The sequence below is a fragment of the Exophiala mesophila genome, assembly GCF_000836275.1.
Source record: "Exophiala mesophila strain CBS 40295 unplaced genomic scaffold supercont1.6, whole genome shotgun sequence".
Taxonomy (NCBI): Eukaryota; Fungi; Ascomycota; class Eurotiomycetes; order Chaetothyriales; family Herpotrichiellaceae; genus Exophiala; species Exophiala mesophila.
The window spans coordinates 542,870-568,173 of NW_015622509.1; the positions used below are offsets into that span (position 1 = coordinate 542,870).

Sequence of the window (25,304 nt, forward strand, 5' to 3'; positions counted from 1 at the left end):
TCACACGTTTGGCTCGCTGATAGGTGCGTTGGCTACCGACCATAACATCTAGATATTCAATGACACAATAAATCTATGAGCGAACACCTACATATGAGGGAAGACGTTTGATGCTCCCTCACGAAGTCCATGCTTCAGAGTCCCTGTCATATGGCTAGCTTTGTCGGTGTAGAACTAGCTTCTTATGCCCATGAACCTTGCCCGCTATGTACATCTGTTCATAACCAAACTTAAACACCCCACTATGGTTCCATTCCCACAATGCTGTTTGCCTAAATATCTGACCTGATTCGGTTTGGGTCAGGGTACACGCGAATAGAATCGTGCCACGGAAAGGTAATGCCCTGTTAGGCCAGAGGGAACACCGCTGAGCCCCATGGAGATGGCGGCAACACTGATCAATGATTGCTAGTTAGGCGTTATGCCACAAGACATGATTTGGTTGCCGGTCGTAAGATCTGGGCCCTCCTGGCAGTGACCAGGGCACCGTGATTTGAAGGCATAATCAGGACTAAACCGGTGTCGCCGTTGTTGAAATTGGCTATCCAGGCTGCCATAGATATCGACATAGCTAAACAAAATATGGTGCGAAATACGCCTTATTTAGTATTTACTATAATTATTTAGCTAATACTATCGACTTAGTCATAATCTAGACTAGCCGATATCGTTATTTTAATAGATAGAATAGTTTGTATATAATATAACGAAGACGCTAATTAACCTAGGATATTACTATTTTAGATAGCGTGAGAGGAGCTAAAGAGATACTTAAAGTTTTATATAGCCTACACTAGTCTTGAGGTACTAATATATTTCACCCCTAATACTAGACTATCTACGATAACGCACTCACATGCTCGTCTCGGCTGTGTACATCGGTGGTACTTATATCCTTCGGGTCCTACTTGGTCGTTCGGATTCTTCGAATCTCCTCTTCGGATGTACCTAAGATAATCTCCGGTTTAATTCTACCCGTCTTCCGATGAGCCCTCTTCTTTTGATACTTTAAGCTGCAGATAGTGGTTCCGCCAAATAAATTTACCTGCACTCCAGTAGTAGTGTGTAGCTTATTCAAACAATGTATGGGTTATGGTCTTATATGGTGTATATATATTGATAGCTGACGGGGTCAGATGTATGCTGTCTTACACGATCTGCTCGCGAGGCTGAATTCTATTTAGCGTCTCCAGAGTCTCTGGTTGCGAATCTATTGTATCGTAGGGATGTTTCTCTCATCCTAATGCTCAATATGTGACAATTTCCAGTCAAAGGACCAGGGAGACTTGGCTGTTTCTTTATGTCGTGACTCTTTTCGGTCACAATGCTGTACAGGTTCAGTTCGGTACGCTAAACCGATTCGTCCCTTCCGAGGGTACTTCTCCAGAGGTTTGACTAATGAGAGACAAGATGGCTAGGCATTTGCATCCATGCGAAGAGATGCAGAACGGGAGAACTACCATTTGAGACCATGGCCATCTCATGACTATCTTCAATTTCCTTTGCCAAAAGCTGACCAGAGAGAGATTGACCCATGGCTCAGCCGCCTGTCAACTCTCTCCGAAGTCACAGCAACATTCGAGTGGACGATTGCTCGTTTGCGTCGGTCGATCTCCGATTACCCACTAGTATCTCCCCCAGCTCTATCATTATCGGAACCCGCGGAGGCAAATCGAGACCTGATGACAGACAGTTACCCCATTGTCGGCCGCAGACCCACGTTATTGTCTCCGCTCTACACTACGGGGTTGACTCTGCGCAGTGGTACATTTCCCCCTTCTGGGATATATCCCCCGGAATGGGGTCACGATTCTAGCTTGGCACATATCCGTTCCCGTGGTGTCCTCCGAAATGAGGGAGGAGCGTAGACTAACATGGCGAAAAGCTAGCTGCAGAGGTTTATGGCAAGCTCGTTCCCAGAGGGCCTCGGGTTGAACAATAAGAACCCCCGGTTTGCCACCTGTTTACAACCTAGATAACTGCCTGAACCATTTGTGCGTCTTGTCTATAACCATGGCTGATAACGACAAACCCCAGGAGATCCATTTGGACTCAACCAAAACGCCAGATACGATCAAAGAAGTGAAGACTACAATCACGGTCGACACTGTGCACAACGACGAAGCGACGTGTCTTGGCCAATTATCATGGTGATGAGCATTGGACAGAGAGGGAAGAGAAGAAAGTGGTTCGTAAGATCGATCGAAGACTGTTGACAATCCTCTGCTTGACTTATGGGCTGCAATACTATGACAAAGGTGAGAAGCAGGATGCTAGAGTGTCATAAGTGATAATATACTGACCGTGGACGTAACAGCGATGTTGTCACAAGCCGTCAGTAATATGAACACAAAGATACGGTCTCTCCAACTGACAATCCTAGGCCCTCTTCGGTTTGCGCGAAGACCTTGACCTCAATGTCGGAGTCCGGTACTCCATGTCTGCGTCGATATTTTACCTAGGCTTCATCATCGGGGCATACCCTGCTGTTGTGCTGGCTCAGAGATATCCCATCGAACGGGTCATCTTTGCAATTGTTCTCCTTTGGGGTATTTGTCTCGTTACCACAGCTGGTTGCCAAAACTACCAGAGTCTGTATGCCCAGAGATTTTTCCTGGGTGCTCTCGAAGCCGGCGTGTCGCCTGCATGGATGCTCGTGGTCGGTGGGTAAGTTACATTATCTCGTGTGACCTGGGTCAAATGATCACTCGGCTGACCGATGGATCTAGATGGTATAAGAAACAAGAGCAAGCACTACGCATGGGGTGGGCTTCTCCCAGTGTTCCCACCATGATCTTTCCGCTAATTAATTCCAAAGAGCGTGGTACAGTGCTTCTGGCTTTGTATCGATGGTATCTCCTCTGATCAACTATGGACTGGGCCACATCACCGGATCCCTGGCGCCATGGCGATATATGTTCATCGTCGCGGGATGCCTCACCATCGTGTGGTCTTTTGTCATTCTATTCCTAATGCCGCCTGATCCTATCCGGGCGGAGAGATTCACTGACAGAGAACGATACATCGCAGTGGCCCGAATGAGGTTGAACAACTCCGGAGTTCGAAACACCCACTTTAAGAAGGAGCAAGTCTATGAATTGCTGCTAGACCTTAAGTTCTGGCTGGTTTTTATCATGTCGTTCTGCATGTTCGTGGCAAACGGGCCGGTCTCGACCTTCATCCCAATAATTATCAACCAGCTAGGCTTCAGCATTCTCACTTCTCTGTTGCTGGTTATGCCAGCAGGATTCTACGTTGGCATCACTGAACTACTGGTACCTTATCTTGCCTATAAGTTTCCAGGCTGGAGATCGCATCTTGTCACCATCACTGTCTGCGGAACCATTACCAGTTCATTCATGTTGTGGCTGTTGCCGCAGAGTCAGATTGGAGCCAGACTGTTCGCCGTGTATATTCTGGCGTCCTATGGTGGTGGATATGCCATTCTGATGAGTATGCAAATTGTCAACACCGCTGGATACACGAAAAGATCTCTGGGTTCATCGGGAATGTATATTGGTTATTGCTTGGGTATGTTGGCCAAGGTCTTGTCGTTCTCATCGAAAGTCGGATTAACATTGCTCTCTTCCAGGTAACTTTCTCGGTCCCCTGGTGTTCAAGGTGGAAGAAGCGCCAAAGTATAACACCGGCTGGATCACGACTATTGTCACATCGATTGTCACAGCAGTCGTCGCACAGATTTACAGAGCTATTTGTGTGTATGAGAACAAGAAACGGGATAGGTCAGGGGTGATGGAGGCATATGAACATGCGTATGAGGACGACTTGACCGATAAGAAGAATCCACAATTCAGATACACACTGTGAAGTGGCTGTCTAAGGGGGAGATGAGAAGGGTCACAAATACCATAAATTTACCTTTAGTTACAGGCTCTCCAGTTTGGATCCAGTGCGTCTGATGCCGTCGGTTCTCTTCCAGGAGGGGATGATGCGGGCATGCATGGCCCCAGGAGGAACGAACAGTGTTACGAGTATCTACAGATGTCGCCAAGGCCTCTACCCTAAATTTTCTGTCATTCAATGCAAAGTCATGTGAAAGCCCTGGACCGTCCAAAAAGGCGGGAGTGTTGCTCGAAATGACAGGGCCATCAGGCGTGAATCGATTGTTGAACTTGGAATGTTCAATCAAGCCCGGAGCATCAGTAGCACGTCGTGGTTCTGAGGTGCTGCACCCTAGAAGAATATGAGATGGTGGAAGCCACTCTTCCTCCTGCCAAGGAAGTCGTATCAGTATGAGATTAACCCTCGAGTCACGTATAGATTCTGTTGATGCTTCTCTTTGAATCTATGTTTGCAAGCAAAATGATGCTGTCATAGCCAAGCTACACATTCAATCTCTACCAGAGCGTTCAAAGGCCAGCCAGCGACGCCTACACATGTTCGGGCCTGTACTTGTCAATAACAAAAATTCTCAAAGCAGAACGAGTAGGATAGAAGGAAAACAACTTGCAAATGCCGATAGAAAGGTAAACTGAAAGGAAGCTCACGGGCATTGGCATGGCAAATCGTCGCACATAGACCTCATTCATTGCCGAAAATCTCTCGCTATATCTTTGAGATAAACATTGACCTTGACGACCTTGTCAAGTCCCGTGCCTGCTTCATTAAGAACAGCCTCAAGGTTGTCGAGCACGCGCTCCTGTGATCCACCGATAAGATCGAATATAAGTCGGGGCATCCACCAACACAACTCGTATGAGGCGACATACCGTCTCTGCCTGGATTCCCACTTCGACAAGGGCGCCGGTCTTTGTACTCAGTGCCACAGAGCCGGAACAATAGATTTTGTTTCCAGAACGAATAGCTTGGGAAAAGACATGTTGGAAGGGCGCGGCCGCTTTGTCAGTGTACACATCTTGCCGCATGGTGGTGAGAGTGCTAGAAATTGGCGTTGCCATGATTGATCTTCTTGTCGAGTCTCCTGTTTGCTTTTGGACGAACGTAATCTACAAAGACAATATCTCTTGCTCACACAATACTTCGATTCTGTCGCTTCGTGTGCCTCGATTGTTGGCGCTTTTCTAAGAGTAATGAATTGAAGATTACGTGACCGGTCTTGCGCTGTTATCTTTCACTCCCGCATAGCATTGGAGACGTCATTTCCGGCGCTGTACTTCTGCAAGTGGCTATCTTCTCGGGCTCCGCCGCGTAAGACGAACAGAGCTTGGCAAGGCTGAACGTCCCCTGGAGCGGAGAAAGCCGAACTTGGCTCACCAGGTGGGGCCGCCCTCGCAGTCACGAATGAATCCAAATGCCACCGCCCCCTATCGTTTGACAGTTGAACGACTCCATAAGTCGATACTATCTAAGTTGATCTTCTTGCGATCTTGCTCTAACATCACGCTTCCTCGTATAAACATTGTACGAAAACTACCAACCGTTATCGCATGGCTAGTACGATCGATCGTGTGGCAAAGGGCAAGTCCATGGGAGCACCTCGGGCCATAGCTGCCTATAGTTCGGGAGTCAAAAAATATTGACGCGCCTCTGTAAGTGAAGGGTGTTCCACTCCCTCGGGAAAGGCACTGCCATGTCCATTTTGACTTGGGACCGCCAGTATATTGAGCCGGTGGCGAGCAAGGTCGAGCTTCCAAAGTTGCCTCTGCAAATTATGTCTACCTGGTGGGATGATATGATCCAGGAGGTATGGAGCAGCCTCATTCCGGAAGTGGACCACATTTTCCCATGGGAATTTCAGCAATCGCTTATGAGGTGTTTGTGATATGAATTCTTGTGCGAGGGTCTCGAGGCCAAGGCCCTCGCTGGCTCGCCATAAGGGCAGCGCCGCAGGCAGCGCTTCGCGGACTGCATAACGATCACGTGTTCTGGCGTAGCTGCGGCGCATAGAGCACAAGGCTGCTCCTGAGTAATCCGTCCGAACCCTGACGGTGACAACATCAAGTAACAACAAGGACCCATCGATCCGGACCTACGTACATACTGCTTCCGTTTTGGCAAGGGACTGTCCTAAATGAGACAACAAGAGACCCAGAAGTCGATACAACGTGAAATGCCTGGCCTCTGTGAACGCATCCTCCTTAAAGACCACATCCTCTCCTCTGTCCTCGCCGATCTCCAAAGCTCTCAAGCAGCAAAGCTTGCTGACGCCGTTTTATTCGGCCAACGGCCACAGGGCCTGGGGGCTCCAGCTTTTGACTTGAGTCGCCGCTTGCAAGCCATGTGGCGTAATCATCGGAGTCGCGCTTCGGACAAACGTTCGGAGGCAGCAGCAAAAGCCAGCCCGAAAAGCGACTTTCGGATTCTACCCCACATCCCCGCCCCAGATTGCGAAGGCTCACAAGCTCAAGAACTACCACAGCACTATCGTTGGAGGAGCGACTGGACCATGTCATTGGGGTCTGCGGTGCTACCGTCGGTGCTACCGTCGATGAAAATACCCTTGCTGGTACTCAGCCGTCTCTCTTTGACGACTGTCCATGTGTGAGGATCAAAAGTGAGCTAAAAACACAAAGCACCATCGCTCCCACATTTGCAATGACCACGCAATCATCGAGATGCGCAGTTATACTGCCAGAAGCCAAAGCCAAGGTCGAAATTCGGTCTTTCGATGTCATGCCACCAGAAGAGGGCCACATCACGGTGAAGATGGAATTCGCAGGTATCTGTGGAACCGATCCGCATCTCTGGAAAGGCGACTTTCCATTACCAGGGCCAGTCATCTTAGGACATGAAGGCATTGGAATAGTCCATGCACTGCACGACTCGGTCAAGACTGACCACGCCTCCCAGCCATTGGCGGTGGGCGATCGTGTCTATTGGGCCGCGGTCAGGCCGTGCCAGAGCTGTTACTATTGTACAGTCCTCGACGATGAGTGTGGCTGTCCCAACAACTTCTTCATGCATCAATTCGAGGAAGCTGTTGCTGCACGAGGGACATGGTCGACATACACCGAGTTTGCGACCCTGGGCCCCCGAAATGCATTCTACAAGGTTGACCACAGCGTCCCACCCGATACATTCATCGCTTTGGGGTGTGCCCTGCCAACCGTTCTCCAGGCAATTGCCCACCTTCCGGGCGGGGTCATCAAGCCCGACGAAAACATCCTCATCCAAGGAGCAGGGGCTGTAGGTTTGGCGGCGATAATGATGGCCAAGATCTCAGGCGCCAACAAGGTTATCGTCATTGAAGCAAACAAGCTAAGGATGGCAAAGGCGACAGAATTCGGAGCGGACCTGTGTCTCGACATTACGCAGACCACCGGAGAAAGTAGAGCGAAGACCATCAGTGATGCCCTAGGTTTTCGCGGCGTCACTCTGGCCTTTGAGTGCTCAGGCGTGCTAGGGGCTGTAGCAGAAGGTCTACACCTGCTCGGTCGCAATGGGAGGTACATGTTGATCGGGACGTGGGCTGGTCAAGGCGAAGTTGGCTTTGACCCCTTCGTTGCCGTGAACAAGGCTCTTACCATACAAGGTAGCACGTACTGTGCTCCACGAGACTATCACAATGCTGTGCGGCTCATCGAAAAGAATCATCACAGATTCCCAGTGGCAAGCAGCGTGAGCCACCGCTTCGCCTTGGTGGACACAGAGAAAGGATTGGAAACCGTGTTGAGTGGTGAGGCCGTAAAGGCCGTGATTCAGCTTGACCTTTGAAACTAGATGAGGCATAGACATTACCTTGTTTACATTGTCACGTCTGAAGTTTTGTCCCGAGTCTTGTAGACCCTGTCCAGAAAACGATCCATTGATGACCTTGGGTCGTGGTTACAAACTCGAAGGCCCGTCATTGTTACGTTTTGATGGATCGAGGATTTGTTTGACAATACAACTCTCATTCATTTCCTTGCTATGCCAACTTGAAACCTGAGTACCCATCGTTTGCACAGTCGTTGATCGTTTTATAATATGTAGGTACACCACCAAGATAAACCAATGGCTCTCTAACCTTGCCTGGTATGTTGTCACCCATGTACCACTGCCATAAGTTTAGTATCGTGAAATGGGAGGAATGCAACGAGAATTCGAAAAACTCACCGACTTTGCAGTTGGCAACAATGAGGAATGTGCAATTGCGCTCACACCTTTGGCCCACTCGAGTTCTGCCTGTTCTTCCGCGTCTATAGACTTAATTCCCTTCTGCCGCATGTAGTTCATGGCTTGAATGATCCATTCCCCCTGTAATTCCGCACAAGTTGGACCATTACAAAGGGCAGTTGGGGCTTGTGGGCCGTAAGTGAAGAACATATTTGGGAACTGAGCAACGGCCATCCCAAGATACGTCCTGACACCCTCGTGCCACTTGTCAACAAGTTTCTGCCCCGACCTTCCACGGATGTTGATCTCGTTCAGACCACCTGTGATCGCATCAAACCCTGTAGCGCAGACGACGTAGTCAAACTCCCATAGCTTCTCTGTAGTTCTGATGCCGGTTTCGGTCACCTCAGAAATAGGTGTGGCGTTCATATCCACCAAGGAAACATTCGGTTGGCGGAATATCTCATAGAACCCGTTTTCCAACGATATGCGTTTACATCCAAAGGCATGGGGTTGCTTCTCAGGAGCTAGGATTTCTCTCAGTCGGGGATCATCAATCCTTGCTCGGACCTTGTCTCGCCAGAAGTTGTAGGCCTCTTTATTGGCGTCCCAAGAGAACATCATGTCGTAATATGTGGCCAACCAAAAGTGGAAATCACCTTCATCCCACAGTTGCTGGAAAGTCGCTCGCCTTTGCTCCGGTGTATCGTCGAAAGTGGCCCGAGGAAGAAAGCTGAACGAAAAGCCACCAGCTCTGAGATCTCTCGGCAAACAGCTTGGTATATTTTTCTTTTGAAAAAGCTTGCTCGTCGCCGACGTATTCAACCTGTTTCATGGGCAGAGCCAGATTTGGAGTTCGTTGGAAGAGGACGAATTCACCAGCCACCTGGCTGAGTTCTTGACAAAGTTGGATACCTGTCGAACCAGTTCCAATGACGGCGACTCTTTTTCCTTTGAGGTCGGGTTCATCCTTTGGCCAGTATGACGGATGGACCCAAGTGCCTCGGAACTTGTCAATGCCTTTCCAATCTGGAATGTGTCGTTTGGCTGCGAAGCCTGTGTTCAACAGAAAGTACTTGGCCCGAAATTGCTTTCCGCCGGCAGTAGTCACCAACCAGTTCCCTGCTTCTTCGTTCCATTCTGCAGCCGTGACACGTGTGTTGAAGTAGGTGTCCTTGCGCAAGTCCCATTTATCGGCAACGAAACTGAAATACTCGCGGAGTTCTGCCGAGCCTGGAAACCTCTGAGTCCAAGACCACGAACGCCAGAGTTCCGGATCTGAGAACTCGTAGTGAGGAATGGTGCTGTCCACTCGCGCTCCAGGATACCGATTCCAATGCCATACTCCTCCGTAATCAGTTGCAGTGTCAACCAACTTCGTCTTGTATCCTTCCTGACGCAGGCGCCGAAGCTGATAGACCCCACCAAAGCCAGCGCCCACAATGAGAGCGTCAAGTTCTTCGACAGCACCTTTTTGGGTGTCCATTGTTGTATTGGGCTTATTAACGATGCTATCGGACGTAGCTCTCAGAGATTCAGGTATCTTGAAGTGCTAAAGAAGCCTGTAAGACATTAGATCGAATGGGATGGATGCAACGGGTCCTTGATCTCATGATATAGTTAGGTTACTCTCCACAGAGGTGTGCTTACCACCCCCCGAGTACCCGTCGCACCAGGCGTTGTTTCTGGGGAATTTGGCACCGAAACCAGCTCTGTTCATCCCAAAATATTCGTGATGGGGGCTTGAAGGTTCGATTGTCCGATGCATTGTCCGAAAATGTGGAGTCTTTTCGGCCAGTCTTCCAGACAGCTCCGAAAATCTTGTACCCTGTTTCCTCGGACAATCTGATGTCCAAACAAAATGTTGGACGAAAAGCCCTGGATTCATCGGCTTACCTAGAGGACTGTGAATGGTGCGCCACAATCCTGCCACAAAAGCGGAAAATTTCAGCGTCTAGTCCTATTGGATAGGCTGAATGAACTCTGAGAGGTATTCATACATGCAGATTCGTGCTTCGAGCTTGGAAGCTATTAGACATGGCCAGGTCGAGGTCTGTACCCTTCACTGGCGCGAGCAACATATGAAATTATGGACGTAGGAATGCAGCTATATACTGATGGAGGATTACCTATTTACTTCTCGTAAGCAGCCATCTAATTCCATCGAAGAGATTTTTCAGGAAGGCTTTGGTCTCTGGTAAGCTTGGAAAGATCCAGAAACAATGCGGTAGCTCCGAATAGTGATCATGCTTGATCTCAACACCTTGGGACCGCAGAGAGCGCACGAAAACTGTCCCATTATCCCTCAGTGGATCAAATTCACATTTTACATCGTAGGTAGGCAGGAATGAATTCTGAACGTCCTCGTCAAGCCCGATGAAGTAGTTTGGGTCCGTAGGCTGAACTGTAGCAGTCAACATGTCCTCCAACTGTGCTGGACTTTTGTTCTCAGGCGCCAGTCTGTAGTCCACGCTCACTTTTATACCCCCTGTATTCTCGACAATGTCTCGGCACAAGGCATCCTCGCTGTCAAGACTTCCCATAACGAGTCCTCCAGCATGGGCAAAGACGCCAACAGGCAGCGAGGTCCCTGATGCTAAGGATTCAGGGGTATAAATCCTCAATTTCAGACCATCAACATCGTGCTCAGTAGCATGTACTGCAGTGGAGGGTGGAGGATATTGTGGTCCTAGTGCTTCGACCAATCCGTTGAATTGAGCACGCATTTCCAGAGTACTTCCCTGAAGAACAGGACGAGCTCCGAGCGCTTGCTCAAGCTAGAGGAGATCAATACAAGGCCTTGAATTTGGAAGGTCTGGTATGGTAGCATACCGCGAGCCACGACGATGTATAGCTTCGAGTGTCTGCCATGGTCCCGGACACTTGGGTACTCTTGGTCGACGACGATGGACTCCTGGGTGAAGTGTAAGACTTGAGACTTTGACAGTAGGCTTTACTTCACCGGCCACATCTACAGGAGCAAAGCAGAGATAATATCCCATACGACTTATCTTGCACTACCTATTCAGGTTTCATTGAAAAGTGGTAACGGCCCATTGGGTGCTGTTTCCCGTGGGTGCAACTCCGATAAGGCTGCAATCAATCGTCCAGTGGAAAATAGCCCCCTACAGCACTGCATGGCGCTAGAATCTCCGTCCCATACAAGACAACCTGGTTTCGGGCCACAAATACGTGCTGGTGACCATGATCGGGGTGCACCCGCCAGTCCTACTGTCAGTCAGATTTCCCCAAGCCACCCCGCCCTTCGGCTGAATCCCCCCGCTCATCTCTCGGAGTCGAGGTAGAACACTTTCCGAAATGTACCTGCAAAGCCAATCGGCACATGCGCGTACTCGAAAAGTTGGGTTGTTGATTGTACGGAAACGACCAGATAAATATCTTAAAAGACGCTTTGAATGTGGTTGGCTAGTAGGAAAATATCTCGAGTTCCGGGCTCGGTCATCTTTTCCGAGCATCCTTAATCAACCCAACTTCTTACACGAGCTTTGCACAGGATCGATCATCAATTGTGACAGCCTCTTTTGGACGACATGGCCACCACAAATGGGAATGTGAATAGGGTCGGACCCGACAAGGTCGATGTCCTCATCGTAGGAGCCGGTCCTGCTGGCCTAATGATGGCTGAGTGGACAGCCAAGTGCGGTGTCAAGACCAGAACCGTTGACAAGCGCGGCACAAAGGTATAGAAGAGATCAGCAGTTCTTCACCAGCCATTAACTATACGTATTAGATCTTCAATGACCAAGCGGATGGCTTACAGTGTCGCACGTTGGAAATTTTCGACTCGTTTAAATTCGGTCACCGTGCCTGGATTGACTCAAACCACATGCTGGAAATCTATCTTTAGAACCCCGACAAAGGCGGCGGCATCATTAAACGAGGTGATCGGATAACAGACACCATCCCCGGCATCAGTCGATTTCAACAGGTCATTCTTCACCAAGGCCGTATTAAGTGCTTCTTTCTCGATTAAATCGAAGCATGTAGCGACATCAGAGTTGAGCGTAGTGTCATGCCATCCAAGTTAGAACTCAACGGTGATCTTGCTGAAGACAATCATACATACCCAATTACCATCACTTTACGACATCTCAGCCACGAAGAAGCCACCCCAAACAGACGGCCACTTCCGCAAATGGTATATCCATCCAGAACGGACTATTCCGAAGCAACCTTGCCCCCGACGATACACAGGAGCTGCTGGGTAGTGCTGCCAAGTTGAATGCCAAAGCGAATTCCGAAGAGGTTATACAAGCCAAGTATCTAGAGCCGACGGAGCGCACTCTTGGGTGCGTAGTCAACTAGGTTTCAAGCTTGAAAGCGAATTGACAGATTACGTCTGGGGAGTCCTCGCTATTCACAATACTCCTCGGACCGAAGTCTCCTTCTTCGATATCCCCGAAATTTATCGACCATTCGACGAAGTGGATGGGTGGGACTACTAGAAGATCTTTGTCAACGATCAGTCGTACCACGAAGGCCATGGACGCATTTATGAGAACCTCCAAATCGACCCGGCCGGATGTACGGTGGTCCTGCGACCTGATCAATACGTGTCTTATCTTAGTCCCATAGATGCCTACGACGAGCTCGACAGGTTCTTTTCAGGTTTCATGTTACCGCAGGGGAAGAAGGCGTAAGCGTAGTCCGAGACAAAGCGGTAGTGTACTTGAAAAATCTTCAAGGAAAAGTTGCTCGTTTCTTTGTAGCCCAGTGGCATTACACATCGTGTCTTGTTACAAATCTATTCGCTGCCACCATGCTAAGGTATCGCTTTTTCCGTCTCCTTGACACCTCTCCCTCAAGTCATGCTGGTGTCAACGGTCGAAAAGAAGGGGAATTCTTCGACAAAGGGATCGAACCATAGCGTCCGTGGTAACATGGGTGGCATGGATTCCCCGAACGCCTCGAACATCAGGCCAGCGTCTTTGAATTGATCACTCATAACGTCCGTTTCGGTGCGGCCTCGGCTCGATTCTGGAGCAAAGTTGAGTTCTTGATACGAAGGTTCAAAGTTTGTGCCGAATTGCGTTTGAAGGCCCTGTTGATTATGATCATGATCAGTCTGCTCGCTTGATGGTTGCTGTGCTTGGATCGTCTGGTCTTGAGGCGGTCCTCGTAAGCCCGAGATGGTGGACGCGGACAAGTTGTCTGTTTTCGACCTCGCCGAACAACTTCCTGCTGGTATCGGAGTCTCATGAATCCTACCAAACAATTTCCCAACCAGAAGAGCTTGGCGCTCTCGGTCCGATTTGCTCCGCTTCTCGTTGAATAATTGGCAAGCTTGAATAAGATGACCAACTATCGTCATATTCCTCCTCGCGATAGCATCGTGAGGGAATTTTCCGAGAAGGCGATGGGCCAGATTGAGACTAACATCGACATGGAACATCTTGTTCATGTTGCCAAAGTGGGCCAGACCAAGTACAAGCGCGGACACAAGTATGGAGTTGACCACAAATGGAAGCCGCTTCGGGATGTTGTTATGATCAAGCAAGATGGCCAAAAGTTCGATCGTACGCAATGCAGAATCGACGCAGGCGTGTACCAGCATTTTCTCCGAACATGAGGAAACACAACTTTCGTCTTCGTCCGATGATGCTAGCACGGCTGATGGTGCATACGAGGAAACCGCGTCGACCAGGAATGGTCTGGTCAAGAGCATGATCGTCCAATAGTACGCTTCCTTGACATGCAAGAGGCCGATGTTGGGCAGCATCCCGTCACCAACCGTCTCTACAGGCGATATACCATCGACGGCCAGGCCCTGTTGGAATTTCTCGGCCCACTGTCGATGAAGTGCACTGATCCTCCACAGCGCGTCGGTCGAGATCATGCGTCGGGAATAGACCTCGTTAAGTATAGTCTCAAATATGGCGCAAAGAGCCACCGATGCGGAATAGTTGTCGGTGGACAAGGTGTCTCGTGTCTCGGCCGTCGACGGTGGCCGTCCGAGAGAGGAGCTCATGAACAGATCAAGGATACGTATCACCTTCCAAAGTCGTTCTCGTGTCCTATACTCGGTCGGTGTGAAGAGGGCAGCTACCTCTTTACGGTGAAGACCTAACGCATATGCAGCTCTCACAGCAGTACCGAGGTTCATAAATGCAGCGTTCCGTCGAGAAGCATTGAGAAGATACATGGTGATGAGGGCATAAGCTTGGACCGAGGAGATGCTGGGGTCTTCTGTGAGGCTAACAGCGGTGTAGTAGCGCCCGTAGCTGAAGCATGTCTCCGCGAGCTCTTCCTTATCTTCTGGGCATGTCTGTGCACCTAAAGCAAATACTAGGTAGTATGTGGTACTGAGAACATCGATCTCCGTCGGTTGTCTCTTGAGCCACGATGGTAGATGTTGAAGCAGATGAGCCTCGTCGAAAAGGTCGAGGACGCAATTTGTTGCCAGAAGATAGCGACGAACGAGGTATGTCGCTTCTGCTAGCGTGAGTCTGGGCGGTGTTTGTCTAAGCCCTGCCTCTAACCAACTCGGTTTGCCTTTGATGGCCGTTTCAACCATCTGATATCGTAGAGGATCCTCGGTGAGTGGACATCCGCCTATCGAGTCCTTTATCACCTTGCGGATAGTTTGAAGAAAGGACAAATTCGCCGAATCGCCAATGAACATATATCTGCCTCGGGAATCTCGTAGAAGTCTGGACACCAAATAAGTGGAAGCCGAAGGCGATTCAACCAAGATATGTTCCGGGTTCGTTGGATCTGTTTGGTTCGAGGTCTGCAACTCGATTTCATCCATTAGGTCGATGATACTTGCGTTGGTCGCATCTTTGACGAAGTCTGTTTCACCCAAACTGTTGCGATGCCGACTTGGCTTTTTGGAGTGAGCGGAGTGGGCGGAGTTAGCGAAGGATGAAGCGAGGACGGGTTGGCACTCGGAGGCCACATGGCGCGAGATACATCTTCCACACGGTTGCATCCCATCACAGCGTTCTTTCCGCCGTCTGCAATTCGAGCAAGCTTTAGGACCTTTCCCACGAGCGGAAGCGCGGCCTAACGCTTCCGCCATCTTTAGCTGAAGACCTGGCCGAGACGGGATAAAATTTGTGAAAAATGACCCCCAAAAAGACCAGATGAAGGCGCAGAAGTTGAAAACAGCGCCCAGACACTCCGTCCTGATCAGACTTAACCGGGTCCGGGGATGATGGGGGATGATGGGGTGTGAACTTGGCGGGGCGCAAGGTCGTGCGGGGTAGAAATTAGTTAAAACTTAATTTCCACGGTCGCCCGGAGCCGGAACTTCCAGGCGAGCTTTCAAGGTCTGAACCAGCCCAACCCCCCCTACAACTGGTGCGAATAGTCGTTCGCCTACAACTTTACTGCAGAACACATTTCGCATTCAACTTGACCACCCTCTGTGCCGAGGTATCAGAGATCAGATGACAGCTTGCTAGTACATGAGTAAACTCATGTACCTCCGAATAATAGCGAGTCCCACGTGAAACCATGCTTCTTGCATACCGTAAAGAGAGAAGACTGTAAAAGGGAATGTGTTGCCCAGAAAGAACTCGAGAATACCACTGAGGAGCATTACTGGACCACCGATGAAGAAGAAAACACCTCTGTTTTGGCTTCGTCAGTCTTGAATCATCTCTTCCAAGTCTCTAATGAAGTTGCACGAACGTGTTTGCAGCTGCCAGACCACCAGCACCTCGTCATCCTAATAATGACCATGATAACGGTGTCAGACCTGCGACGAAACCCACGAGGCCCCTGTCGAAGCGTTAATCAAGATCCCGGCAGAAATGCAATTGCTGTCTGTGGCGGGCCTGTCATTACAGGGGAGTTGGATTGCCGAATGCTTTGCGTAGATCTCCATGTACATTTGCCAGCGGTTGTAGATATAATTTCTCGAATAACTCAGGCGACATGTTGACCGTGGCAGCAGAGCACACCTTTTCCAGGGCCTCTTCCCGAACCTTGGTGGCTGAGGCATTTTCATATTCGAGAAACATGCTTGCAGTGGAGGACCAGATGAGGTTGTATAGTATGAGTGATACCTTCACCGACGAGATTAAATATGTCGAGGGCTCATGGCAGACTCTGCTGGTTCGAACTCAAACAAAATGCGACCCTTCGGGTCAATGGATGTTAGATCCTTCTTCCGGATTGGGGCCAGCCATTTTATTGATCACGACCATTATATTGTTCATGTCCCAGTTGTGCGTCCGAGGGTTGCGCACCAGTGCTTTCCCATTTGCACTTGGACAAAGACTTTCGAGACATGGTCTGATGCTCCGAAGTGACGTCTCCGAACCGATCGGGAAAGTCCTCGGTCTCAACACATGCCCATGCCTTTAACGTGGTAACGTAAAGGCTACAGGGTCCGACCTCAATCTTGGAAATCGACATAGGGGCTTCAACCCTTCCCCCCGCCCAGATCCACCCCGGATCAATCTCAAATTTGAACGACCACATCGGATACATATGTCTTCGGCCTTCGGAAACGTCACTCAGTCCCTACGATACGCTGATCAGCCAACGACGTCTAACCATGGTGCGTGTAGAAATATGCAAAGCAGTCCATTAGTGTCGGCAGGGTATGGAGGGAAAGGAAATGGTGGCAGGATGGCATTTAAATCGCTTCTATGTTTCGGTGCAGCAGTATACTTTCGAACGTAATCTTGAGGTTCACCTTGTGCCGGCACTTCATATCTGCTCACTGTGCTTAGGGACAAACGACCCCAAATCACTCACAATATATCTCAGAGAATGGCTCGATTCAATCCTCATCACGCCAGTCTGTCTCTGGACAATCTTTCGAACAAAGTCATCGTCCTGAGTGGAGGGTCTACCGGTATTGGAGCTGCAGCTGTCCGTCTCTTGGATTCTCACGGAGCGAAAGTGGTCTTTGGTGACATCGTACCACCAAAGCACTCCCTCGGTGACTTCTTTTGCACTGACGTCTCCAAATACGAAGACACCCATGCGCTTTTCCAATATGCTTTGCACAAGTATGGTCGCATTGACCACGCCGTTGCCAACGCAGTAGTGATTGAGCAGCCTGGCTGGTTCCAACCGGATGTCATACAATTCCTTCAAAAACCACCGCCAGATCTAGTGGTCGACGTCAACCTGAAAGGCACACTGTATTTTGCTCACATCGCCCTGCAGTATCTTGCTGCCACCAAGGGCATCACGGACCATTCACTTACAGTGTTGAGCTCCCAAGCCGGATTCAAGGAGACCCCGGGACTTTTTGTTTATCAGGCAACAAAGCATGCAATCCTCGGTTTGATGAGATCCCTCCGGTTATACACTCCGGCTGTATTTGGTGTTCGCGTCAACGCCGTCTGTCCTAGTATGACGACTACCCAAATGGTGGCCGGCATTTAGGATGCATGGAAAGCTGGAGGAAACCCTGTGAATCATCCGGAAGATATTGCTCAGGTCATTGCCGCTGTGATAGCTGCTGGACCCGGGACTGATGCGATCTGGTATGATGACACTGAGGGATATTCCGAGACTAGGCATCGAAAAAATGTTGGAGGTATTGACTGGGACGATTCCAACGCTGGGTTAAACGGAAGGGCACTTTTTGTAATGGGAGGTGAAGCTTACGACATAGAGGAGGGCCTAGATCGGACTGAAGATCTCTGGCTAGGCAAGAATATGAGCATGAAACTCATGCGAGCACAGAAAGGACTGGGACACGGAGTTGACTGGGTTCCTTCTTGAATCATTATCTATGCGTTAAATCAACCATCAACGCTATACACACCTCCGGTTATAAAACTAGCGTCTTCCGAGAGAACAAAGGCAACTAAATTTGCCACCTCACGGGGATCGGCATATCTTTGTTGGCATGCCATCACAAGGGGCTGTTTGCAATCTTGAGCCTCCTCCATTTTTCCAATAATCGGCGTGTCAACGGCTCCTGAGACACATTCAGTCAGTGCTAGTCAAAACTCACGTCTACAAAAGAGGACTTCTCGTCTGTGCATGAATGTTGGTCAGAAGCCTCCGAGCTGAGTGTAGCATTCTGGGGGCTATCAGAGTCATGGGAGCACGACTTAGCAACCTGTGTGATGATCCTTCTGTATGATGATCCTTCGATTGGACAACCGGCTATCTCCTAGATGTCCTGTGTGACGGGTGGCCCCGCTACCGAACCGCAACTTGGGAGGGGAACGAACATCGCGAGTGTCATAATGAACTTCATGAGTGAAGCCCTAGAAGCGAGGTGGGACATGAGCCCTTGACATGACAGTAGCACTAATTCCATAAGCTGACCGTTTTGGGTCAAGGGCTGTCAGTGACATGATGCGTCTTGGCATATCTATAGGTCACATGATGTTGGAAGGATCCAAACCGGATTGCCTAAAGAGGGACATTAGAAGTACCATTAGGATCCTCTGGCCCTCTGGCCCTCTACCTCTACAGGAGCCTCTAGAAGCGCCCTGGAGGGGACTTTGAGTGCCCACTTAGGCTTTAGATAAGTCCAACAAGTGCCTTACAGGGGCATATGTACGGAGTAAGGTTTTTTCCCTGTATACGGAGTAGTTGGTACAAGCTTTAAACTATGCCAAGGCGTAGTGGACGAGCAGATATGCCCCGATCCAATCCCCAGCCTTGGAACGTGGTCACGGCTTACGAAAGGCGCTGCAAATAAAGTTTCCGGAGAATCCGAGTCATAAAAGAGCTGAAAAATAACCCTAGATCCCTCGTGGGATTTGTCGCTTTTCAACAGTCCATGGGTCTTGAATCTATCCAGTGGAGCTCGACCAAGTGTCGTTCCAGGGAAATAAGCAACCTCGGCGACATATGGCAGAATGGGTATTGACGGGCGTGATCATCTTTCGAGCAAGTAGATTCTTGAGAGCTGCTTGAGAATGATAGGCGCGAAAATACACCACAGGTATGGATCAATTGTGCAGGTAAATTGACAGACGGATATATATCTTCCTTGACGACTATGACTCACATGACGTGGCCAACTGCCATTGACATTTCATGACACAAGCAGCACCGCCCAGGGATATATTTGACTACACTCATTCCTCAATTTGATAACTCGACAAGTTACTTGGTATCCCGACTCCGACAACCATATCCAATTGTTGCACCAAATCTCTCTAAACCCTCTTCGAGTTGTCGGTTTCAGTGGTCGCTTCACCGACATACTCGTGGCCATCAGAGGAGGCATACTCAGCAGGGTCGTCCTTGTCGACAATGCCAGTGACCTTCTCGAGAATCTTGGCGGCAAATAGATCACCGCTGACATTGGTCGCCGTACGGAAACGATCAATGAACCAATCGATGGCAACCACGACAGCATACATGCCTGTGATCTCCACGTTGACCGATTGGGCGATCATGACGGTCAACACCAGCGACGAGCTGGGAATTGGGGTCGCCGCGATCGACGACAAAGTTGACAACAGTGCCACGATGGTATAGTCGCCAGCGTTGAGTCGCTGTCCCTGCGTGGCAGCGAGGAAAGTCACCACCATGGGGAAATAGATGGCAGTTCTGTCATGGTTAGCTGCATGTATTGCGATGCGCGAAAAGCTTCAAACTCACCCGTCCATGTTGATCAAACAACCCAAGGGCACGGAAAACTTGTTGATTGTCTCAGGAACGCCTCTTGCTCGTACTTGTCGGATGGTGACAGGCAAAGTGGCCGCCGACGAGGCAGTACCCCAGGCAGTAATCCATGCTGGAGAACATTTGGCCCAGTATGTATATGGGTTGATCCTGGTAAAGGAATAGAAGATGATGGGCAAGAGAATGAACAACTGAATCACCATGCCGCTGATGGATCCACCAATTAAGACACCGAGATTCTGTCCAATGTCTGCAATGTTGAGGGTCATGAGATTTGAGAGAATCAGGAAGAAGACACCGACGGGTGCAAGATAGATCAAGAAGGTAATGATGATGGTGATGATTCTCTCCACTTCCTTGACGGCTCTAAGCAGAGATGAATCAGGTCCGCGGATCAGACAACCCACAACAATCGACGAAACAAGAACAGCAAGCAAACTATCTTGAGCCAGGGCGGCGACGACGTTGTTGGGGATGAATGATCGGAAGACTTGGACGACGATGTCGTGAACCTCATTGCCAGACCGTTCGTCAATGGTTGCTTGGTCGTCTGGATCGACGCCCAAACTCTCATCACTGGCCACGACCATGAGACGTCTCCAAACGAGATCCACCATGATCAAGCTGTGGACGATGGCCATGATGGTGGTGAGGACATAATAGCCCACAGTCCAGCGAGCCAGTTGGGCACCCTCCTTTGCCATTGTCTTGAGGTTCTGGACAGCAAGAATCATGGCGGTGATGATCAAAGGAAGCACTGTGTGTGTGATCAGCATGGGTTATTCCCACATTGTCACCCGACTCCACGAGATCACGTACCTGTTGCTCTAAGTGCACGAAGCCATAGGTCTCCAGGAATTTGGAGCAGGACGGGCGCTGCTTCAGGAATGTCGTCGACGGTCGAGGTGACAGCCATACCAATCGCAATGGCTACTGCAGCAGCGGCAACGATCTGCAAGGCCGAGCCGGGCGTCTTGAAATTTCGCCATAGTCGTTGACCAAAGTTTTCATTCCTGGTCTCGACATCATACTCGGCGGTCTCGCCATTTCTCAGCGTACTATGGGGCGACCTGGAGTTGCTGCGGTCTCCCACCTGCTGCTGCTCGCCCTCGGTAGCTTGTTCAATACCCTCCTTCATCGTGCTTGAATGCTAAAAAGTTTGGGTATAGTCCTCGAAGAAGAACAAATGCTGATATACGTACACCGGATGGAAGGGTCTGAGGTTGCACGTTGGACAACTGGGGGATGGATCAGACTCAAATCGAAATCGACGGACTCCAGGAAGAGTCGACCTCCATGGCCCTCCATGTTGATCACCTTATAACATCATCAGGGCACGACCAAAGGACCATGTCGTCCCCCAAACCCTCGAGGGACGGCTACTGGAGAGATATCGCATCGCGCCACAGGCCAATTGCAACGTCGAGCCACTGACGTGCCGAGACAGACCGACTCATAGTGCCAAGGCCGCCGAGGCTTTGGCGGCGGGGATCAAAAGGAGGAATCTGCCTACGAGGCCCCACCAAGACGCCAAGATATCCACTCCGCCAACACTCCCAAGCCTTTGGCCAGTCCATATGACGAAGTGGCAACGCGCCTTCGAGGCTTGAAGATCTCTGGGCACTGGAATCCTCCTGCCTTCCATCGAAATCTTGTATAGAAGAAAGGCTTGCAGAGCGATGATATCAATCCAGAGAGATCCCGCGCGGTACGTTTGCGATAAGAGACAGCGGAATGCCGTCATCTAGGGTTTAGGTGTATTGCCAGATTCTTGTCCCAAGTCTTGCCCTTTGCTAATTGGCCGAACATGCACTCGGTCGTCTGGCCACTTAGGTCCCTCTGCCGTTACATCCTGTGATCCTCCAGTCCAAACAAGACTACCCCCGCGAGATCATGCATCAGTCTGCCTAGGGCTGATTTCAGTGATGTGGATCGCCGCTCCTTGATAACATGTCTTCGCACTTCTGCGATGCAACCTCACACATGACGGAGGATTGTCACGGGCGTCGCGTGCGTGCACAGTACTACCAGGGAGTGCGCTGCTCAACCCTGGTCGTCGACCGCGCGATCTACCTAGCTCAAGACCCTCTTGACCTTCCACCTGGCTACGCCGCCATCTCATAGGTTGGGCCTCCGCAGCATATCTATACCCATATCACGCCATGGCTGCAATCCTACTCATGTCACACAATGTCACCCTAGTCGGGCAGCCAGCGGAGAATGGAAATTGCAATATCATCGCGGTTGGCATCGGTTGGCTTTGCCTTTCTTTGCCTTTCGCCTTCACCGGGTTAATCTACCTTTCTGAGATAACGAACACCCTAGTATGCCATCTTTTCTTGGAACTTACATACGAGTAGTGCTGGTAGTATTGCGATCGTGAACCAAGGCTGGGCTAGTCTGATTCACAAGAGCTACTAAAAAGTACTCGAATCTGGGCTGCAAGATACAAAGTCCCTTGCAAGAGGGCATCCACAATACCCATGCACAGTCCGCTGGCTAGAGCAGGGTTCACACACCAGCTATTGACATCTAACTGACCCATGTAGAGCAGCGCCAGAGCTGCACGTAAAGATCAAAGAGGCCTTCTATAGATATCTTGCCGGCACCGAGATAAAGTGGTTACACCGCAGTGTGGACGGAGGCGTTTGCGAGTGGATTCGACATGTGTATGGTCGTCAGGAACACCTTCAGCAGGTTAGCAATCGCTTGCAAAGACTAGCGTCTCATGATGTTAGGCAACGATCAGGCCTTGTCAGAGGGTCGCGTGGACGAATCTAAACCATGTCGGAGAAGATACTACCACGTGTATACTTGATGGTGATCATCTCATCCCTGATCTTGGTAACTTCCGGGTGTCGCTGAAGCTGCCTTTCTAGATGCAACTGATCACCTTGACTGCTGATCATGTTTTGTGATCTATCGGTATGAGGCATATCTTAAATGCAAGAAGCACCGCGTCCTAAAGCGTGTAACACCCACGATTCAGGCCAAGGCTCGCTCGCCTCTCATTGTTTCGTCCGCTTGCCTCGTCACAGTTCCCTGTCTTGTTGGCGTAGGCGTAGGACTCCCATCCCGGTCTAGACCCCGGATCGTCGAGCCTATACTGGCTGATGGCCGGACTCTGCTCCCGACGAACCCCTTGCGGTTGCGACCAGTGCGTCCGCGACCTAGCCAATTGAGTTTAAGTTGTTTGTTGAGTTCCTCCATTTTCGCCTGGGCGTCGTCGCCAGACTGGATAGAACATAGCACCGACAAACACTGTAACATGCGCCCGACGGTCTCGGTTACTTGTGCCGAAGAGCTGTCTGATGGTCGTGCCGCTGGTGGGGAGCTGAATGACTGGAAGGCGACGTCTTGTGCGGGATTGCTTGACACGGACAGGTTGGAGGTGGCTCGAGACCGGCCGCCGCCTGACATACTTCCCAGCAGAGTGCTGCTCTGAGAATTGTAGCTGGCGTACATAGGTTCGAGGCCTGTCGCGGTACCGGGTCTCTCGCTCGTGGCGCTATTACCACGGTTTCTGCCACCGTCAATGTGTGAGAGACTGACGTTGATAGATTCGAGACTTAGTCGGGAGAAGGTTGCCTTCAACACGTCGAATCGAGGAAGAATGATGACGTCCCGGTAGGCAATCAACAAGATTCGTCGAACCTCCAACTCTTCGCCAGCAGCAACGACAAAGTCGCTGCTTTCGCCAGTCGCCGGGGAAGACGACAACTGACTCCCACTGTCAGCGCTGGGCAGTGCTCCCCAGAACTCTGCCGCCATCTTGGGGCTGGTGAGAATCGTTCCTCTGCCTTTGAATTCCTGGTCCAATGGAAGGAAAACGGCTTGCATAAATGGCAACACGGAGCCGAAGACCTGCATCCACAGGCTGACCAGATGTGGTACGAGTCGATCATCAGATGCGGTGCGCAATGTGTGGTTTAGACTGGCAAAACCGGTTCTGAGAAGATCTTCCAGGTCTCCGATGACGATACTAGGGTCTCGCCGCTGAACGCATCTTTGAACGTGGATAGTGACCAGACGATTGAGATTCTCGACCGCAATGCGGACATCCTCGCCTTCAAACGAGACCAGAATCTTTGCTCTCAGGAGATCCCATGCATCGTCAGCAGACATATTGTTGAGACCAAAATTGGCAGATGCATCCTTGACTTCGGCGTAGGGATTGAAACTGCTGTTGGATTGGTTGGTGTAGGTATTCCCGAGAGCCGGCCATTCAGATGTATCGCTCTCAGCACGGCTATACACAGGCTCAAGATTGGCCATGGCTTTTTCTTCCTTTTTCTTTTCTCTCAAGGCTCGGCCGCCATGGCGAAGGTCAAGGCCCGACACAGACTTGGAAAAGGTGGACGAGGGAGCGGGAGACGAAGGGGCGAACGAGTAGAGCGACTGTGGGTTATTGATATCAACAGGACGTGAATTCGAGCTTGCGGAAGAAAGGGAGAGCGCATATGTGTCGTCCTTGTCTTTGAGTTTTAGTTTTTGGCGCAGACCATGATGTTTGTGAGGTTTGTCTTTTTGCTCCGGGGCTGGTATAATTGTGGAGGATGACGGATTGGCTAGTTGGTATAGAGACGAATTTGTAGATGAAAGGGAGTCGGCCAGACTCGCGGTGGAAGCATTCATCACCTTGGAGAGTCCACTAGGAGCAATTCTATCCGTCCTGAGGGGTGAAAGTGGTGGCTTATCTTTGGACTCTTTGTCTTTGTCTCTAGATAATACCATATTCTTAGGTCGAAAGCGCTTCAATCCTCCTTTCTTGGGCTTCTCCTCCTCGATGTGGGTGACTTGAGGAGTGGCGGCGTTTCGCGGAAAGACGACACTGGCAGCAGTCGCAGCAGCATTGTTACCGATAAGTCCATTCCGGTACTGTTGTTCCGGCGGATGAGTTGGGGTGATAGGGCCGTCGTGGGAGCCATTGGAGCCCCGACTGTTACGGCGACTTTCTTGCTGATGTTGTTCCTGAGGGAAGGGAACGGTCGGTGATCGCTTGCGATTGTGGGTTGCTGCGTTGAGATGCTGCATAGCCGCCTGAGCAGCAATTTGCGAAGGCGTGAGACCGGATGTGGAGGCATGATCATGGAGATTGGACTGGCTCGCGAGGGAGGCTGAAGGCATGGAAGGTTCAAAATAACCCTGGGAATGTTGTCTCGGACGATGTTTCTGCAGCTCAAGCGGCGGGGGTCCCAGGTGAGATTTGTTGTCTCGAGGCATGTACTGCGCAGACGGCCTGGAGTGAGAAGGAATGGAGAGGTTGCTGGAATTGGTATGAGAAGTAAAGGTGGGGAGTTGTTGATTGTACGGTGACCTTTTGACCACAGAGAGACGGGAGGAGGCTGATGTATCGCTGCCACTTGATTCCGGCCGGTTGGATTGTTTTGACCCTGCGCGAGAGGAAGGGTTGGGGGAAAGGGGCGGAGGGACAGGAGAGCGACCAGGTCGCCGTTGAGCAGGAGGCTCCATGTTCTAGGTGAGGGAGGGAGGTGGGTGGTGGTGGTGGTAGTGATTGTGGTAGGAGACTGAGGTAAGTCAGATGCAATTGACCATGGTGTGACGGTAGCACAACAAGTCGAACATGTTGAACTAACTGTCAGCGCCTTGAGACAGACCAAGAGATCGACGCAAACAAGAGTAGTCAAGGTGATCAAGGTGATCAAGGTGATCAAGGTTGTTGGCCGTGGACCTGGCAGAGGAATTGA

At 50.4% G+C, this 25,304-nt stretch overlaps 10 protein-coding genes across 10 annotated transcripts; 3 read left to right on the forward strand and 7 right to left on the reverse strand.

The window, feature by feature from the left end:
• Nucleotides 1–4,546: 4,546 nt before the first annotated feature.
• Nucleotides 4,547–4,886, reverse strand: PV10_08117 (uncharacterized protein; the record flags this gene model as incomplete). Its single annotated transcript, XM_016373097.1, has 2 exons — nucleotides 4,547–4,660; nucleotides 4,731–4,886. 2 exons carry the CDS (start codon nucleotides 4,884–4,886, stop codon nucleotides 4,547–4,549), a joined length of 270 nt encoding a protein of 89 aa, XP_016220008.1.
• A 1,145-nt stretch (nucleotides 4,887–6,031) lies between these two features.
• On the forward strand, nucleotides 6,032–7,635 carry PV10_08118 (uncharacterized protein; the record flags this gene model as incomplete). Its single annotated transcript, XM_016373098.1, has 2 exons — nucleotides 6,032–6,201; nucleotides 6,330–7,635. The coding sequence occupies 2 exons, from the start codon at nucleotides 6,032–6,034 to the stop codon at nucleotides 7,633–7,635; spliced, it is 1,476 nt and encodes a 491-aa protein (XP_016220009.1).
• Nucleotides 7,636–7,828: 193 nt separating this feature from the next.
• PV10_08119 (uncharacterized protein) lies at nucleotides 7,829–8,637 on the reverse strand (the record flags this gene model as incomplete). Its single annotated transcript, XM_016373099.1, has 2 exons — nucleotides 7,829–7,957; nucleotides 8,017–8,637. 2 exons carry the CDS (start codon nucleotides 8,635–8,637, stop codon nucleotides 7,829–7,831), a joined length of 750 nt encoding a protein of 249 aa, XP_016220010.1.
• Nucleotides 8,638–8,677: 40 nt separating this feature from the next.
• PV10_08120 (uncharacterized protein) lies at nucleotides 8,678–9,502 on the reverse strand (the record flags this gene model as incomplete). Its single annotated transcript, XM_016373100.1, has 1 exon — nucleotides 8,678–9,502. One exon carries the CDS (start codon nucleotides 9,500–9,502, stop codon nucleotides 8,678–8,680), a length of 825 nt encoding a protein of 274 aa, XP_016220011.1.
• A 643-nt stretch (nucleotides 9,503–10,145) lies between these two features.
• On the reverse strand, nucleotides 10,146–10,887 carry PV10_08121 (uncharacterized protein; the record flags this gene model as incomplete). The annotated part of the gene is made up of 2 exons (XM_016373101.1): nucleotides 10,146–10,793; nucleotides 10,849–10,887. 2 exons carry the CDS (start codon nucleotides 10,885–10,887, stop codon nucleotides 10,146–10,148), a joined length of 687 nt encoding a protein of 228 aa, XP_016220012.1.
• A 680-nt stretch (nucleotides 10,888–11,567) lies between these two features.
• Nucleotides 11,568–11,884, forward strand: PV10_08122 (uncharacterized protein; the record flags this gene model as incomplete). Its single annotated transcript, XM_016373102.1, has 2 exons — nucleotides 11,568–11,717; nucleotides 11,768–11,884. The coding sequence occupies 2 exons, from the start codon at nucleotides 11,568–11,570 to the stop codon at nucleotides 11,882–11,884; spliced, it is 267 nt and encodes an 88-aa protein (XP_016220013.1).
• Nucleotides 11,885–15,824: 3,940 nt separating this feature from the next.
• Nucleotides 15,825–16,004, reverse strand: PV10_08123 (uncharacterized protein; the record flags this gene model as incomplete). Its single annotated transcript, XM_016373103.1, has 1 exon — nucleotides 15,825–16,004. One exon carries the CDS (start codon nucleotides 16,002–16,004, stop codon nucleotides 15,825–15,827), a length of 180 nt encoding a protein of 59 aa, XP_016220014.1.
• Nucleotides 16,005–16,761: 757 nt separating this feature from the next.
• PV10_08124 (uncharacterized protein) lies at nucleotides 16,762–17,727 on the forward strand (the record flags this gene model as incomplete). Its single annotated transcript, XM_016373104.1, has 2 exons — nucleotides 16,762–17,340; nucleotides 17,386–17,727. The coding sequence occupies 2 exons, from the start codon at nucleotides 16,762–16,764 to the stop codon at nucleotides 17,725–17,727; spliced, it is 921 nt and encodes a 306-aa protein (XP_016220015.1).
• A 1,397-nt stretch (nucleotides 17,728–19,124) lies between these two features.
• On the reverse strand, nucleotides 19,125–20,734 carry PV10_08125 (uncharacterized protein; the record flags this gene model as incomplete). Its single annotated transcript, XM_016373105.1, has 3 exons — nucleotides 19,125–19,521; nucleotides 19,573–20,353; nucleotides 20,416–20,734. The coding sequence occupies 3 exons, from the start codon at nucleotides 20,732–20,734 to the stop codon at nucleotides 19,125–19,127; spliced, it is 1,497 nt and encodes a 498-aa protein (XP_016220016.1).
• Nucleotides 20,735–21,358: 624 nt separating this feature from the next.
• On the reverse strand, nucleotides 21,359–25,274 carry PV10_08126 (uncharacterized protein). Its single transcript, XM_016373106.1, has one exon. It carries the CDS (start codon nucleotides 25,066–25,068, stop codon nucleotides 22,582–22,584), a length of 2,487 nt encoding a protein of 828 aa, XP_016220017.1. The 5' UTR covers nucleotides 25,069–25,274; the 3' UTR covers nucleotides 21,359–22,581.
• Nucleotides 25,275–25,304: the final 30 nt, after the last annotated feature.